The sequence below is a fragment of the Falco rusticolus genome, chromosome 2 (assembly GCF_015220075.1).
Source record: "Falco rusticolus isolate bFalRus1 chromosome 2, bFalRus1.pri, whole genome shotgun sequence".
Classification (NCBI taxonomy): Eukaryota; Metazoa; Chordata; class Aves; order Falconiformes; family Falconidae; genus Falco; species Falco rusticolus.
This window is the reverse complement of record NC_051188.1, coordinates 11,724,533-11,742,196: the sequence shown is the minus strand read 5'-3', so window position 1 is coordinate 11,742,196 and position 17,664 is coordinate 11,724,533. Positions and strand designations below refer to the sequence as shown.

General features: G+C 42.0%; 1 protein-coding gene across 11 annotated transcripts in view; it reads left to right on the top strand.

Moving 5' to 3' along the window:
• Positions 1–16,980, top strand: part of SMCO4 (single-pass membrane protein with coiled-coil domains 4) — a 28,240-nt gene extending 11,260 nt beyond the window's left edge. For 3 of the 11 annotated variants that reach the window (XM_037376234.1, XM_037376235.1, XM_037376233.1), the window contains exon 2: positions 15,898–16,980. In XM_037376234.1, coding sequence (XP_037232131.1) covers positions 16,029–16,208 — 180 coding nt within the window. In that variant the 5' untranslated portion in view covers positions 15,898–16,028 and the 3' untranslated portion in view covers positions 16,209–16,980. Of the gene's footprint in view, positions 1–916; positions 989–3,676; positions 3,813–15,897 lie in introns of all 11 variants that reach the window. The other 8 variants (XM_037376236.1, XM_037376237.1, XR_005102434.1 and 5 more) reach the window with 6 other exon arrangements.
• The last annotated feature ends 684 nt before the right edge of the window (positions 16,981–17,664 follow it).

Sequence of the window (17,664 nt, the reverse complement as noted above, 5' to 3'; positions counted from 1 at the left end):
CTTTAGGAAAGCAAATGCTACCTTTACCAAGCTCAGTATAGTCAAGAGGTCAGCTTTGTTGCTGCTCTGGCATAGCTTGAATTTAATGATTAACCTCATAGTGACTGTTCGTGTAACTTCTGGCTTTCTGTCCGGTATTTTATATAAGCATAAGCCAAGATGGTAACAGAATGCTGTAGTAGAGTGTATGTGCTATTTGGGGAAAAATCTCTTTCCAAATCCTATATGCAGTATGCATCAGCCCCAGTGAAACCAAGAGAAGCCCGTTAAGGAATCCGATTAGCTGTCTGCTCTCTAGATGAGTTAAAATCTCTGTCCAGTGTGGTAATCAGTGATGTCTAACTGGTAGCTTATCTGGTAATAGTGCTGTCGCCTTTTATACAGGTGCCTTCTCTTGCAGTTCTGCCAGGCAAGTGTATTCATTTCAGCCACGTATACCATTGAGCGTTGAAGTGATAGCCTGTAATAAATTTTAAAATCCTCTTCAGTGCTGAACCTGGCACTGTCTTGTTCTGTTGTGTCGCCCTTCCATTCAGCAGATTTCCTTGTGAGATCTTGAAGTGTCATGTAAGCAGTACGTACAAGAGGAGGGAGAGTACGCTTCGTGTGAAAGCAGCACTGAAAAGTGCAGCATTAGGTTCAAAGCGAAGTATTGTCAGGTGCTAGTCAGTGTGCCTGCTCCAGCAGTAATCATCTCTGTAATTTTCTGCAGGTTAAAAAAAAAAAAAATTATATAATTTTGGGAAGTAAATACGGAAAAGCTTTCAAAAGTAGCTTTAGTTAATGTAATAGCCTGTAAAGTCTGAATTTTTCTTGTTAAAATGGGGAATGTGAGGAAAAGCAATTCTAATGCCAGCAGGTTTTGACGTATTTGTCTCCATAAAATATGGATCTGCTATCCGTTCCATATCCATAGATGTTCATGTCCATGGAGAGGCCTGGATGAAATCTGTGGAGCACTGTAGCAGCAACTGAGGCAAGTTGCCAGGTGAGAACTGAACTTCTCAGCAGCTCTTGCCACATGTACGCAGTCCTGTATCTTTTGAAGGGGTCTTCGGTTGGTGGTTGTTGCTTCCCATTAGTGTGTGTTCATCTTCCATCTTTCCTTTCACTTGAAGGAGGTGAATTTTGACCGCAGCTGTCCTAATGGTTGGGGTTTTTTAATGCTGTACACTTACTGCTCTTGGGTTCCATCATGTTACTGTGATCTTAATTAGTGCTTTCCACCTTTTTTTTTTGTATTTCATTCTAAACTTACTATTCTGAAATATATTAATAGTGTGTCAATAGAGGTTTATGAACAACTTTGACCTGTTGCTAGCACCCCTAGTTGATTGATACTTTACTGTGCCCTCAAGAAAAATAAGATGGTACATGTGGTACAGTACAGTAGATAAAAGGCTGTGCTTCTCCCTTCCCCTCTTCAAAAATCTCCTTTGTGATTTTAGTTCTAGTTTCAAGGCTCAGTTCATTCCTGGGAAAAAAAAATCTCACTTCTCTGTTGGACAGAGGGGTAAGCAATGGTTGATGGCCTGTATCATAGGAGAAGTAGATCTAGATATCTTCTGATATCTCTAGCCCTTTGTAGGAAAAAGATGGTTCTCGGAGTCCTGTGGAGGTCATGTGTCCTGTCCTTGTCTCCAAATGCACAGAATGTGCTTGTTGATTCTCTTGATTTTTGGAGAGCCCATGGTCTACAGTGCATTACACTTGGCTTGATGCAGAACATTTAGGTTCTGGGCATGTTAGCAAGAAGCTCTGTTAAACCACTGCCTGGTTTTCTGTACAGATATTTGGTTTATTTGCCTCTCTGTTGAACTTCCATCCCTTTTCTTAGTCATCCCTCTTCCTCCCAGTTCAAATTATTGCCAGTTTTTGAGGAAAATAACATTTTCCTTTTCCTTTACATTTGCATCAGAAATTCAAAGGACGGAATGCCCCTTCACCACTCTTAGGAGTGAAGTGCTATTTTATAGTACCTTCAGATTAAATATTTGGGTTGCTGAATCTACTTCTGGCACCAGAGCTCTTGTATTGAGGAAAAGCCCATTTGGAGCAGTGTTTGCAAACCCGTTTCAGTACATCTTGCTATTACCAAGTTCTTACTGCAACCTTGTATAAGTCAGTCTCCATCCACTTAACTCCAGGACAACTTTGATGATTAATATTTATATAAAAGCTTTCATGTTTCCACAGTGAAACTGTCTCACTCTCAAAAGGAAAGGTGGCTTTTTCCCTGTTGACTCAGTGCAAAAAATCTTGCAAGGGCTTTCAGCAGCACTGCATCTGAGACAGGCATCAGCAGAAAAACTAGGGTCATCTGTAATCTGGTATTTCATTTTGTGAAATTGCCTACTCTGAGAGAAATAAAACATTTACATGTATATTAACCAGTGTTTGCCAGCTCTTGGAATAAAGCCAGTTCTCCCAGGGCCAAACAAATGCTCTGAGTGAATGAGTAATAATCTGCTATTGTCACTCCTAATTTATGGATGGGTAGATAGAGCAATGTTTGCCATTTTTAAGTTGTCCTGTTGGCTTGAAAGACTAAAAATCATGATTAGCTATTGGCTTGGAGTATGTATAGCATGTCTGTTTATAGCTGATTTACTCAATATAGTAAGTTGCTACCGCAGAAGTTCAAGACCTCCCCACATGATAAAAAGTAATTGTGGAAGAGGATGAGAACACATGAAGGTTGCAGATGTTTTGGGGCAATAATTTGGAAGCTGCAGCCAGAGGCTGAAAAAGGTATATGGCTCTTTCTTAAATGACATGCAAGGTCCCTGTGCCTCATTTATTTTTTGAGGAAGTCAGTCATCAACTCTCTCATGCTAGTACAAAGTTAAAAATGTGTGGATTCTGGAGATAATGGCTGTATTGAACTTTTGTTGTTGATAAGGGGAGGGCATAATACTGAGTAACTTACAGTGATGTTTTTCTGTGTTGCTGAGCCTTTTCATTTGTTTAATTTTTCAACAAACGCAGTTAAAAACAGTTTTGAAAACTTCTATGCAGTTATGAGCATGCTTGTGAAGTTAATAACAGTCTTGGCAAGACTGGGATGAATAAAAACAGCAGCAAGACTTTCTTCTCTTGGGAAAGATGTGTGCTTTTAATGGGAGCACTTAAAATCCTACCCCTGTAAAGCCCATGTTAAATACTGCAGAGAGGCAAATAGCACAGCATTGCTCTGGAGTAGGAGTCTGAGACATCAAGAATCAGCCTTGAGATGCAATTGTCCTCAGAATGTCCTGTGGAGTCTTTATGAGATCTCCTTGCCGGTTGTGGAGGAGTGTGCTATACCACACCTAAATACACAGGTAGGAGATGGATGAGAAGTACGAACCTCACTTGTCAGGCACTACGAGTAAATAAACACAGTGCAGAGGTGAGACCGATCATTGATGCCTGTCCTCTCGGATGGATTGACTCTTCCATCAACTTCTTTCAGTCTCAGTCTTTATTTCACTTCCATGCAGCTTTTCTTCTGTGCAATGTTTTCTCTTCCCTTTTGTTTAACTTTTCTTACTCACTAAGGGGGCTTTCCTACTCTTTCCATCTGAGCTTCATTATCTCGCTCACCTACTTGTGCTGCATCACAATTATTTTTTTTTTTTCTTTTCCCCCGCTGCATTAAAATTCCTGTTTGTGATCTTGGTAAATGAAATAACAGCAAGAGCGGTTGGTGTTGATGTAGATACCAGGATGTCCACAGCCCAGGATGCAGCCATTAATATTCTGTCCGTAAGCTGTGGAAGACAGACTCTGAAGAGATGCCTAAGGACATGGTTCGTCAGCCCCTCTGAAAGGTCAGACACAGGACTTAACTTCCGTACAGTGCAGCCTTAGCTGTCACCTGGTGTTCACAGGCACTTTGATAAGATTAAAAACTAATATATCTCTGTTTTGAGAGAAGGTCAAATAATACGTGATCCAAACTCTATGTCTACTGGATCATGGGCAGGCACCTTTAAACAGCCATTCCTTGCACACCCACGGTTCCCAAACCGTCTGTGGGCCCCAGCACTGACTTGACTTCCACTGTTACAGGTTCAGGGTACAATTTGAAGTGGTTTGATTGTTCAGTGCCTGCTGTTGCACTGACAAGAAGGATCTACTAAATACACAAGAAGACATAACTATCAAATGTGGCTGATGTGAACAATGAAGGAAGAGCCGGTCAGCAGCATCTTAATAAAAATGGGCGGTGGGGGGAGAACCAACCACCACAAAACCAAAAGCCCCCCCTGCCCCAAAGACAAAAAAAACCACAAAGACAAAAAAAACCCAAACACAACTAACCCGCCCACTCCCTTGGAGCAATGTTTCTCGAAATTGCTCTAAAATATGAAACTATTAAGATTAATCTGAATTAATCTATACAAAGTAAGAAGGATACCTGCTTAGATCTCAGCAGCAGCAGGTGCTTGCAGTATTATAAATAGAAAGCAATACAAATTGAGGTGCTTATTAAATTTGCCTTTATGATGCTTTGAAGAATTGCAGTGGAGCAGACAAGAAAAATTACCAGAGGCTCTGGAATAGAAGGGTGACTTAAATAGCTGTGCTAAGGAAACGGAACATAAACTAGAATAAGTGATAGACTAGTTCAAAAAAAGGTTATCCAACAGTGATTTGTCTCTAGCATGGAGAGGTAGGTTGGGAGCTTTGGAGGGATGTGATTGAACAGGTGAGGGCTTAATTTCTTAGGTCAGTTTTACTATAGTATTGAATTTTAACGTCTTTTCCAAGAGATTGCACTGTAATCCTTTCTAGCACTTAACTTTCCTCAAGTTTTTCCTTGTTTCCCTTTCCCCCTTCCCATAGCTGACAAAAACTAATTCTGCAGGAAACGTTCATGTTTAGGAAATGGACTTGTTCAGAATTTTTGCTGCCTTTTCGAGTAAGGCACTGGTGAGGATCCCGTATGTCGTTCAGCATTTTCTAAAATTCTTGAAACATTCCTCACAGTGTTTCAAGGCCTCCACAGAGAGGTGGCTGATCAGACTAGCTAACAAGTTGTCGAGTAAACCAGATCGGGGCAGCAGGCTCAACTGGCAGAGAGACTATGAATCAAAATCTGCAATGTTTTCTCTTTAATGAGATACTCAAATTGATTTAATTTGGCAGGGAGCATACCAAGAAATGATAGCATGGGAAAACTGGTGCTTTGAGGAGCAGTGAGGTGCCCTGCATTAGATCCGAGATCCTGCTTCCTGATGTAGTGAAGCACAAACATGCTGCTTGGTGGAGAGGAGGTCTGTGGTGGCACAGTGTCACTGCTGCACTCTTTTTATCTCAATTGCTGTCTTGGAAAATGCAGGGAATACAAACAATGTAGGCGTCTAGGTTAGAAATGGTGATAATGCACGTGCATGCGCAGAACAAGTGGAGTCATCACAGTGAAGGGGAAAGGGAACGTGTGTAGGCAACAGGACTCCTGGCATCCATGCCCAGATCTCCTTGGCACTGCACGCATGGGCTTACATGAGCTGATGTTGCTTATATGCCATACCAAGCATTTAATACTAGTTTACCAGTGGTTAGGAATTTGGTTGCATCCATATACTTAGGACTTGCACAAAAAGATGACTTGGGCAGTGCACGAGCATGACTACCCTTGGAAAAGTTTGGGTCTGTTCAGCAGGGAATGAAGCTGGTATCTTGTGCTAATCTTATTGGGGTTAATGCATGGTTGTAGATCATTGGTGACCCTCTGAGAGTGCTGTGGATATCGCAGATTGCTTTAAAAACAACCCGAGTGGAAGAGGAGGCTGTACAGGAATAAATGAGAAGGGAGAATATAAACACTGCTACAGAGGGGGATGTAATGTTTTGGTCTTGGTAAATGCTTTAAAAGAAGGTCACTTGTACTTTACGGTGGTTGAGCTATGGTACCAGTTGATAGCTGTTTGCTGAACGTTGTAGAGGAACTTTTGAGACGTCCTTCTTCAACTGCCAGGGCTTGCTCATAGCAGACTTCATTACACACATGGCTCCGTAGCGTTTGCTTTTGCTTCTGAGTTTTTGAGCTGGTGGAAAGTCCTGATGGTTGGACTGTAAATAGGAGCGCATGAATAGGTGGTGCAAGAACCAGTGTTGCAGAACTGATTAGGCAAAACAGGCCTATGTTTAGAGGGTGGCTTTGCTGGGAAACTCAGACTGTGCAAAACTTTTTTTTCTTTCTGACTCTGTAATTTTATTAAGTCTTAATTAAACTTTCTGCATTTAAATTAGTTTATATTAATGTGACACTGTCTTATTATGTGTATATTGACAGACACTAACAGGGATTTGATCAGCCTAATCCAGCTGTATGTAATTATGTGCCTTCTCCTTACATAATTGCAAACAGAGTCTATCAATCATGGCAGGAAAGCCTGCTGCTTTATTATATTGTGGGATTGTTTAGTGAAATGTAATAAGACTTCAGGTTTAAGCTGGGGAGTGAACAGAATGAGATTTTAATGAGAGCAGTGATAGGAAGAAGAAATTCCCCACCCATCCTGTGTCGCAAGTCTCAGTTTTTATCTTCCCTTCCCCCCAAAAAAAGGTGTCCGGATTGCATTGTTAACATGTTGATGTTGTGAACGTTTCTGTAATTTGAAAGGAATTTGGGAAGGGTACAGATTTCTGGCTGCCTGAGAAAGAGATCTAGCCTAAACCTGTGGTGCTGTTCTGATCTAAAGTGGAGGTTTTTATTTCACTTATTGATAACTTGATTACCCAGATCAAATGAGAGCGTGTAGAAGGCAACAGTCGTGGGAATGAAACCTGTCAAACAGCAGCACTGCATAAGCTCTGAAATACCTGCCCTGCTTGGAAATCAAGTAAGGGAGTAACACAGGCACCCACTTCAACGATTCTATTTGGGTTGATTTCTGCGTGATTTAGTTGCTCTCCGGTGTCATGCTGTCCTCCCCTGGCACGTGTACAGGCAGGGAGAGGCAGGCATGGTGCCAGCAGTCTTTCCTCAGCCTCCTACTGGAAAACTATGTGTGCCAAGGAAAGCTTGAAAAAACAGAACTTCAGACAAGTCCTGAAGGGGGTGAGTTTGCAATCTGAACCCCTCGTTCAGCATGCTCTGGCATTATATCCAGCTTGCTTTAAATCTGTGAATACCTCCAAGTTACTTGATAAAATAAAATGTAAGTGCCACTGTCAGTGCAGTGCATTCAGTTTTCCCCTGCAGGGCTGTCTTGGGAGTTTCTGGAGTCCAGGTACGGATCCATCTTGCTTTTGCCTATGGCAGCTATTTCTGTATCAAGCTGGAAAGAGGGAGATTTCTCTTGCCCTCTGAAGAAGGACTGTTTCACAAATAGTTTGAGTCCAGCATATAAAGATTGTCTTGCAGTCAGAAGCTACACATGTTGTTTCTAATGTTGCCTTGGTACTTGGGAGCTGTTCTTTCAGCTTTTCTCTTCTGCCGGTCCCCCTCTCCACTGCGCACACATGTATGCATGCACCCCTGCTGCCCTAGGCTTATCCCTTGCCTTTGTGGCTGGTTTTTGGTTTTTGGGGTTTTTTTGGTTTTTTTTTTTAGTTTTAGATTTAGCAATCTGTTCTTGCTGTCGGCATGGATTTTTAGTCTGCCAAGCTTTAGCCTGGACTGAATTTTCAGTGCCAAAGTTTTAATGACAGTAGAATTATAATGAAAAACAGTGACAGTCTCTCAACTCTCCTGTTTGCATTACAAAACTGTAACATCAGGCCTCGGACTTGCTGGCGTTCTGCCTGGCGTGTATCTTGGGGATGTGTCTCAAACACGTTTATAGTGATGCTGTCTCATGGAGTGACTGTATTGGGAACCCAGTAGTTTGCACGGGAGAAGTAACAACCAGCACCCATGCTGGATCATAGGAAAAGTGTGTTTCCCATCTAGGCCATCATCTGCTCAGAGGGTGAGTGCTGCTACCCTCTGGTGACAGTTCAGCTTGTGGTGCGGGTTAGCAGCAACTGTCCTGGTCTTGATGGGCTTGTAACCCTGTTGCAGCTGTACTGGAAAACAGAAATGTTATTTTCATGCCAGATTCCTATTGCTGCATCTTCTTGTGGATGCAGAATGTTTGGAATTGGTCTGGGAAAGCAGCACATAAATTCTGAGGAGCTCTGACACCAGTGACTCCTTTATTTTTATTTATGTATTTAGTGTTGATATTTAGAAACTGACTGAATTTCTGTAAATACACTGGAAAGAGAAATGTTTTGTATCCAAAGGAGTCTTGTCAGAAACAGCCGAGAAAATGACTTATAAAGAAAACAGCTGAGCAAACATGTAAGATCAAGTCATGTGCTAGGTGTTGTGGTTTACTGCATTTATGCACAAGATCATCTGTTGCTATATAGATGGAGAATGGCAAGCTCTTCTTTTACAGCCTCCCCTAGGAATTGAATTCATGCAATAACAGAAATTACGTGTTTGTTTTTTATGTGTTTTCAGTAAACAATAGTTGTATTTCTTCATTGGACTGCCTGTTACAAAAGTTGGCTTGATGCTGGTTCTTTTATCTACAAAGAAAAATACAGTTTATTTATCCACCTGTTCATGGACCAAGAAGACTTGCCTTTTTATTTATTTTGTTCTGTTTCTTTGCTGCATTCAGGGCAGATAGGACTGCACTGCAATGCCGTATGCGCCAAAAATACCGTCACCTCATCTCTGTTTAACAATGCCTTCCCAGATGCAGAGATCCGTGGCTTTTTGTTTCTAATACAGATTACTTGCTATATCCAAGCCCTCAGAATTGTGAAAATCGTATTGAAATAGCTTTCTGCTTTGGCGGCCTTGTTCTCTCTGACTTTCTGGCAGCATTCAGTGCTGGCTTTCATTTTCCAAATGCTGAGAGTAGTTTGGAGACTCTCAAAGCTACATTTACAGTAAATGTGATGTTGCAGTCATGATGGGTCAATTCAGATTTAGGTCTGTAATTTGGAAAAAAAGCCACCACCCCTCACTAAAAAATAATGTTAAACTGACTTCAAGCAGAATCTTAATAGTTCCATATTGTTATGTGTGTAATAAAAGCTTTTACCCTTGAAAACAGGTTTGGTTTGATTTGCTAATTATAATTCCTTGCTACAGTCAAATAGACTGAGGTAAATTTTTATGATATTAAGAATTGGCCTCATGCTGTAACATGAAAATCCATTTTTCACAGAACAAAAAAAAATTCTCTTAATGCTTTTCTTCATTTTTAGCACACTGAAATCGTGACAGGTAGTATCACTGAATCAGAAGATCTCAGATTTGGCATTTCAAGCATTATCTTCAGCTGTGCATCAATTCTGCTGTGTAACTTTTGTTTAAAAGTAACGAGTTGGGTGACCCAGAGCATTTGACAGTTCAGAAGCTGAAGCTGTTTGTGTGGCTGTTCTGCACAGTCCTTGCTGCCTTTGCTTGCTCTTGTTCCCTTAGGGGGATGGCTTGTACAAATGAAAAGTTTCTTTTTTTAAGCAGGTGACAATCATTTCTCTGTTGCACAGAGCTGTGTTTCGGTACCAAAAAGGAACTGTCCTGCAACTGGAATATTTGCTTCATCATGGGGCTGATTTTATGTTGCTGAAAGTGGGTTGGCTGGGGAAGGTGCAACTGGGATTAAATTGTTTTGTTAATCCTCTGGGCAGGCTTGCTCTTTAGGGTTCAGCTTTCTTAGTCAAATTGGCAAATCTCTGCTCTATCCATGTATGTCACCCACACAAGTGAACATTTTGCTCCTTTAGAGCCTGTCAAATAATGAAGATTATTTTTTTTTTAAACTCTCATTTTACATTTAGTGTTTAAAAAGGAGTATAATAATTTTACTTGAATGTGATGGAAATAGTGTTGGACAAGGAGCTGCATAAAACCAGTTACAATCAAGTTTTTTTTTGTTTTAAATCTTTTTTTAAAAGTTCCCTCCTTGGAGCTGGGTTTGCAAGGCATTAGGTGTGTGATGTCAGATGCAAACACAGGAGCAGGGTTAGCTTCTGTCTCAGTGTGGGAGTTGGGTGTGAACCGGTCAAAGTGCTCTTGCAAAGCCTACCCAGGTGGCAGCCACCCGAAGGGATGAAGGTGTTCTTCAGAGTTGTTATTTTTCTCTCTTACGCTTGCCAAAACTGAAACACAAGGCAAAAAACAAGGGACAGTGCTGGACCTGGATGGATGGAAAGTCTGCGTCTGGAATGGAGGTCTCTGGAGACCCCATCTAGAGCTTGGTGCGCAAATATTCCTGTTTGTAAATCTCTCCCAAGCTCCTGCTGAAATGCTTTTTTAAATTCCCATTTAGCTGCGTTTCTAAGCTGGCCAAATCATCTTCGAAATTTTGTGACCTTGCTGATGCCACTGTAGCAATGGACATACCTTAGAGCTGCAGGAAAGAAAATTCCCCATCCAAAATGTGGTATTTCACCTTGAGGTATCAGTTACGGAGTAACGATAAAACAACATAAATCTGTGTTCCATGGGGTCGCCTGAAACAAGTCTTGGCCTTTATTAAATAGTGCCCGGGGTTTTGTGCAACAGCATTACGTGCAGTTCAATCATATATTAAAAAATCCCAAAACATTTGCATGGTTTCAAAGGTAGGAAATAATGTGTATCTGTTGCGTAGACCTCACTTTAATTAAGGGTAGAAGTAAGAAAGAAATTACTTCAGCCAGCTTGTCAGTCCTGGTCTCCCCATGCTGGCTGGGGCAGCGTGTCAGGTTTCCTTCTGCATCGTCAGGAGCTGCCATTTCCTTGTGGTGGTCACTGGTTCAGCAGCAGTGAAGATGAAGTTGCGAAGGTAAGGGAGGATTAAAGCCTCATGTGTGGGAGAGCCTGCACAGCTGCTCCTGGCTGCCCAGAGCCGCTGTGTCCATCCTGCTGGGACCATGCAAGCACGGTGCTCTGTGCCGTGGCCTGGGGTTTTGGCAGCACTGCAGGGAATGATCCAGCTTCACTGGTGGGAAGGCCGGGGAGTGCTCCTGTTCTAACAACCACGCAGTGCTGAGCAGAGGTTCCCTACTAGCCAGGCTTCCTCTTGCCCCTGGGTCCTCGCCACCTCCTCGTTTCATCTCAGATTTGACTCTTCTTCAGCCTCCGTACAGCAGCTCTGCATGCAGTATCCTAAAATAATCAGCCCAGTAGCAAAAACTGATGGGGTTTAGTTTCTCTTGACTCTGCTGATGTGTCCTGATGATTGGGAACCACTGGTTTGGGGGCTCAAGTAATCTGAAAGGTATTGTCGGCATAGGTGTCTTGTGTCCTTTTCCCTACTGCTGGTAGGCAATTTGAATACAGTATGTCCTGACTGCTGGTTTGTTGTTTGGTTTTGTTTTTAATGTCTCAGTAACATTATCCATGGCCCTAGGTGAAAATTTAAATGATACAAATTAATTCTTGTCAGATTGTTTGTTTGAATTTGAAGATGTTTTGCTGTTGCAGAAATGTTACAGTGTCAGTAGCCAAGATCATGAAGCCAGGTTAATCTAAATTGGCTCGCAAACACTTGTAATTTTGGGTTCGGAGAAAAATTACGCAGTTTAACCTGGCTAATACATTCATGCTGTAAGGTTGCTGATAATAAGTTCTTTAGACATCTAGACGTGCGGTTACACTAAGTGCCGATAAACCAAATCTTTTGTGCATGTGTTGCATGGAGAAGGAGATGCAGAATTGCAATACTTGGAAAGTGCTGGGGTAGCCGGAGTCAAGGCTGCTGTTCCTGGCTCCCAGGAATAGCCATGTGTGGTGTGAGGAGCTTTTAATTGCAGATTACTAATGGTCAGGATTAATTTTACGAAAAAGAGGAGATGCAGGACTGCCACAAATTCAGGCTGGAAGACTGTTGATACGTTTTGAAGGATACCAGTCCCCACAAGTTCCTTCTGGTACAAAATGATCCCTGCTTAACCGTAGCTGACTTGCTTTAAGATGCTGGCAAATGCTTCAGCATTGGTATGAGTGACTTCATCAGGTCTGCTGATTTATGCTTTGGGTTTTGAGGTTAGCTCTGCAAAAACAGTTCAGAGTAACTTAACCGAGAAGGTAGAATGAAGAGCACTTTATATATAAAAAGCAATTTGGATGGTGGGCAAGGAGGAATGTAATTGCTGTAGACGTCGAGCCAGGGTACTAAGTTTGTGAACTTTTATTATGCTGAAGAATGAAGTTTTTAGATTTGTCTTCAGTAGCTTGAACTTTTCAAGCAGAACAAAACATTTAAACCTTAGCTTTTTTCAGTGTCAGAGTGAAGAGGTGAGCTCTGTGAAATGGGTGGTTTAAACAAATATGCCAAGTCAACCCTCATTTTCTTGACTTGGCAACTGAGATGGTTTCTTTCTAGCCAGCAGATTCCCACTTCTGGGGGATACTTTGCTGTAGTGAACTTAAAAATAATCTCATCACCCCATGCTAGTTTGTCCTTCTGATAACGACTTGCCTTGAGATGTTTTAAATGGGCAGTGCTAACTGGAGTGTTAATTACACCCATCCTAATGCTATGTTATTTCCTTCCCCTCTTTGAGTTCAGCCTTCCCAGCGCATGAGCAGGGTGAGCCGGCTGAAGGACGTAGCTCCATAACGTGAGACAATTTGTTTCCACGGGCCGTGCACCCCTTGGGGAACGAGACCCTGACGTTGTGATGCCGGCCCTGCACTGACTTGCTGTACTTCATGTGTCTGTTTAGTCCTTTCCGTAATTGTCAGTAGTCACCTGCCTGCAGTGAAGCCTGTGGGTGGCTGGTAAGAGGTTTGGTGGTGGAAAGGGATAGCTGTGGCGCTCCTATCTGCTCGCACACCGTGGGCTGTAGAATTTCATCTTGTGCAACTGAGCACTGTTTTTTGAAGTGCTGTTTCATACCAGCATGAACACAGCAGCATGCACAACATCCCAGACCTTTCCTGGGGGCGAGTGTTGTCTCCTGCAGCAACTGTCTAATACTGGCAGTCGTGTCTGGGCCCCTAGCGGCAGCGGGAGCCTGGCAGCTACTTGCTGCCTCTGTTTTATGGTTCGGTTAAGATGAACCCTAAGGCTCATCTTTCTGAAAACTGTGGGCCAGTTTCTGTGCAAGTCCATCTCTGCCAGTAGCAAAGCTGAGTAACCCAATCTACTGGACACATATTTCGAGATTGATGCCAGGTTCCCAAACTGGGGAGCATCAGCTTGCAATTCAAGTGGCGCTGACATTTGCGGGAAGGCTTTCTGTTCTAAGCCGTCAGATGTTAGCTAGTGTATGTAATTAACTTGGTATAATTTTGCTTCAGAATGAAATATTCATTCAAAAGAGACTTAAAAACCCATCCTGATGTTTTTAATGTCTGTGTAGCAAGTGATGCTGTGTAGAGCAAGGCATACATTTAGTGTAAGAGAGATTGGTTTCATGGCAACTCCTGTTTGTTACTATGGTACGCAGAAAGTCCCAAAAGCTTTTACTGCCCATCACTTCTTGGGTCTTGTGAGTTATCTGGATACAAAACCTACTGACGCACATTAACAGTGGAGACAGAAAATAATACGAAAATACTAGGGCCTGAAACGCCTTGGGTTTCATATTATCCCAAACGGCAAATGTAAAACTTTATTTTGCATAGTCATTTTTCCAGGGTTTGGTAATAAAGCTTGTAACCAGAGCAGGAAGAGATTTCTTTTACCCCTGAGGAAATTCAAGAGTTAGAGAAGTGAGAAACAACAAAACCAAGCCAGAAACCTGTAGTTTGCGGAAAGTGGAATACCAAAGTCTCTCTCCTGAATCAATAAGAGAGTTGAGGATTTGCTGAGGAGGAGTTGGGAAGTTTAGAAGTGAAGCAGCCCCTTTGGATTAAAAGGCTGGAACAGTGTGCTGGGTGTAGTTGCTCCATCCATTTCCTGTTTACCTCCCTATAATGAAGTTCACTGACCACTTCTGGTCTCTCTACATCTGATATATACTTTGGTTTTAATGCTGCAGCTTGTAGAAGGAAATGGTTCTTTGTGAGACTTGAACTTCATCGTTTCTTCTTTTGAAAATCATCCCAAGCACCAAAATTTTCCTTTTGTGCTTTGTCAAAACCCAAATGAAGTGTCTGCCTCAGAATGCACGTTGAATTTGCAAAGTTTTTGATCAGAAGAAACAACTGCTTGAAACGTCTGTGTGCAGGGGATGCAGAATTGGTGAATCCAGCTGAACACTGAGATTCTGTCATGCTTGACAGGGTGGGTTGTTTGTTTGTTTGGTTTGGTGGTGTGTTTTGTTGTTTTTTTTTTTTTTATTGTGTGCAGGAAGGACCATGTAAAGACAGGAATACTGACCCATTCATTTGCTGTTGGTTTCCCAGTGCCACATGGTTGCTCTTATAGTCTGGTCACTTCCATAATTTCAAGTTAGCAGAGTTATTGCCTATTTTACCCTCCTTGATGCAGTATCTCACCAACCTCATTGGCTGGATGAAATTCACAGCAGGCAGGTTGCTGCTGTTGTTGAGAAAGGATGAAAACTCCTTTGTAGTTGCACATAATCTACAGGTGAGGATTCTTGTTCTGTACATGAGCATTTTAGTTTGGTTTTGCTTCTGTGGTCAGGCTGACAAAGAAGGTTGAGTGCTAACACCAAGAGAAAGCATCCCACTTTCAGTGAAAACCTCTTTATTTAAAAAAAAAAGTAGTTGTGAGACAACTTGTAGCATTGACCAGAGATGATACATCAAGAAGAAAGTGAACTGAGCCAGCTTTGCAGCTTTGCTTGTTGACACGTGCTCCTCACCTACAGCAGCATGCTAAATCATCTTTATATTTTGATATAAAGAAGAGGGAAAGAAAAGAGGGGGTTATGTTAACCCACTAATTTCTACATACATGTATGTTAGAGAGCAATGGAAAAACATCAGTTCATCATTCACTTTTGACACCACTCAGTATTTGACACCAGTAATTGTTACCCTCCAAATTTGTGTCTAGATACATCTGGCCTGTATCTGGCTATTGTGCTGCTGCAGAAATGGGGGACATGACAAGGAGGAGTATAGCCAGACAGCTGGCACCCTCCCTCCCCCGTCACAGTCAGTGAATTACACAGCTGTAGGCAGCTTAGGGGCAAAAAACCTTAGGGTATGGAAATATTAAGCACCTACTAATTCTCCTTACTTCTCTCCTCAGGCTTTCATATTGTGCGGTGGTTTTGTTAATCTCACTTTCTAGATACTTCTGCTTTTAAAAATTGGTCTGGTAGATGCTGCAGAGCAACTACCTTATTAATGACTGCTTGTCTACACCAGTGATTTGTAAGCGGGCTGGTTATCGCTTGGGTTCTTTTTCTTATAAAAACGATAGCTGTAATAAGAGCGACAGCACTGAGTCATGTTATGATTTAGACTTTGTTCTATGGCAGCAAACCCAGAAGTGTTAAGCAGCTCTTTCCCCACATTTCTTCCTGTTAGAATATTCTTTATTCTAATGAATAACTGGCGTGGATGATAAAAGCTTAATGCTTTTCCTTACGGCAGGGTGCGTGCTTTGCTTGCCCTTCCTCGTTCTGCAGGTTTGTGGGAGCCACGGACCTTCAGCTGGGAGCCTGCTGCTGTTACAGGGAGGGGCAGCCGGTACTCTTCTGTTGACACAAGAATAATTCATATTATTTTCGTTAAGTCTTTAGCTGTGTTATCTTGTTTGCCTTGGAGGATAAAACGTCTGGTGCTGGGCTTTGCTTCTGGCTTAACAGAGTGCAAGTTCAGTGCTCTTGGACAAACACACACCCCGTGATGAACTGCTGTAGTTTTTATGGGGAAAGTGTTATTGATGAGCTGAGCGAGCGCACTGTGATTCCGTTCCCTTGAAATTGCTGCACAGGTACTGGTGCCTGTTGGATAAAAGATTTCCCAAGTGGAGCTGCAAATGGTTTTAATAACTGGAATATGTGTAGAACTTGCTCAAAAGAATTGTTTTTTTCCTTCTCTTGCAGTTTCTTGCACAGCCAACCACCTGAAGGAGGAGGAATTCTTCAACCCCTTGTTTCAAAAGATCTGGGACTATTTTCTGCTGTTCAGCTCCCTTGTTCCCCCATTTTGGCAAACAAAAGATCCTAAGAGGAGAATGAGGCAGCTAAGAGGAAAACCCAAAAAAGAGACCTCCAAAGATAAAAAGGAGAGAAAACAGGCGATGCAAGAGGCTCGGCAACAAATCACCACAGTGGTGCTTCCCACCCTGGCTGTTGTAGTACTGCTGATTGTTGTTTTTGTTTATGTAGCGACTCGTCCAAATACAACTGAATGATGCAGCTTTGCAGACTTTCTAGCTTTGGGGTATTACTGATTTTATCAAGAGCCAAAAGGAACTCTCTGCCACTCTTTCAGTACTTTACAAAGGAACTTGCTGGTATTTTCAGTCTTTCTCTTGGTTAGGGTCCTGCAGATTCTCTTTAGGAATGTAACATAAAACGTATTGCTGAATGTGCCAGTACGTTTTATGGTTCAGTTCATGTGCCTTTCAGACTTTTAAAATGGTGTTTTTCTTAAATCTGTTTGAAGCTATATATTGTAAAAGGAAATCTTGTTCGGCTATAAATTTGTAAAAAATCTGCTTTCAGCTTTTATCACTGTTATAGATAATGTTGCTCCCATGAGCTCTTGTATGTCTTATTTCAGAACTTCCAAAGAAGTACATTTCTTCTTTGTACTTAATGTCATATGAAGTGCTTTGATTCATAAAGGATATATTTATTTTTTGAATAAAAGAGAGAAGTCTTACTTGGAATCTTCAAATTATTTTGCAAAAAATGTGACTTATTGTGAAAGCCTACGTTGTGTAATATTTTTTTCATTAAACGCTATATAGTTCACTCAAAAAGAACTTCTGTTGCTGTGAGATGCCAACGTGCAAAGTGAATACTTCAGGATCTGCTGGAAGGAGTCTTACAGAAGTTGGGAAGGGAGATTCTACCAGTTTATGGTGAAATAACAAACTGCATAAACACAGATAGTTGTTTATCTGAATGTTAAATATTTAAATCTGTATAAGTGGCAATAAAAAGGTGATTTTGGATACAGCCCTTGATTTTTTTAATTATTTTAAGAAAGGAAAAGTGCCATGAGTATAACATTGGTCTCTAACCCGTTTGCTGAAGTGAGCTGCTGTCCTTGTGACACCCCCCCTTTTCCCCCTCACTTAAAGCAAGCTGTGAGCACAGCTCTGCCAGTTTTATTCTAGGAAATCAAGCAATAAATTCTGATCAAAATACTTCAATAATACTGTATTCTTCCACAGGCCTTTCTCATCCAAATATTTTAAGGCGCTCAGTAAGTAGTAACCTTCCAGAAGACTTGGGGGAGGGAATTTGAGAATTCTTGACTGCTGCTTAAATACAGGCCAGGCAAGGAAGAATGTGGTGGTGCAGTGCAGTGAAGCACAGCAAGAAGTACTTCTGTGCCGAAAGTCAAAGACCCCTCGAGTCTTTGCTTCACGTGCTGTCTTGCGGCACAGGGATGGTCCCAGTGAACGCAATGGGACTGTTCATACACGTGCCATTGAAAGTCTGCTTCCTGCAGGAACCTCCTGTGCAGAATGGTACTGCCAGCCACAGCCGTCTGGCAAAAAGCCAATTTAGGCAAGGAAATGCGATTCCTGCAGCCTTCGCCCTAAGGTGTGTCCTTCCCTGTGGGGCGAAGCTATGGCCAGCTATGAACAAACCCAGTTCAGAACAAGGCAGGGACCCAAGGATGCTGAGGTGGCC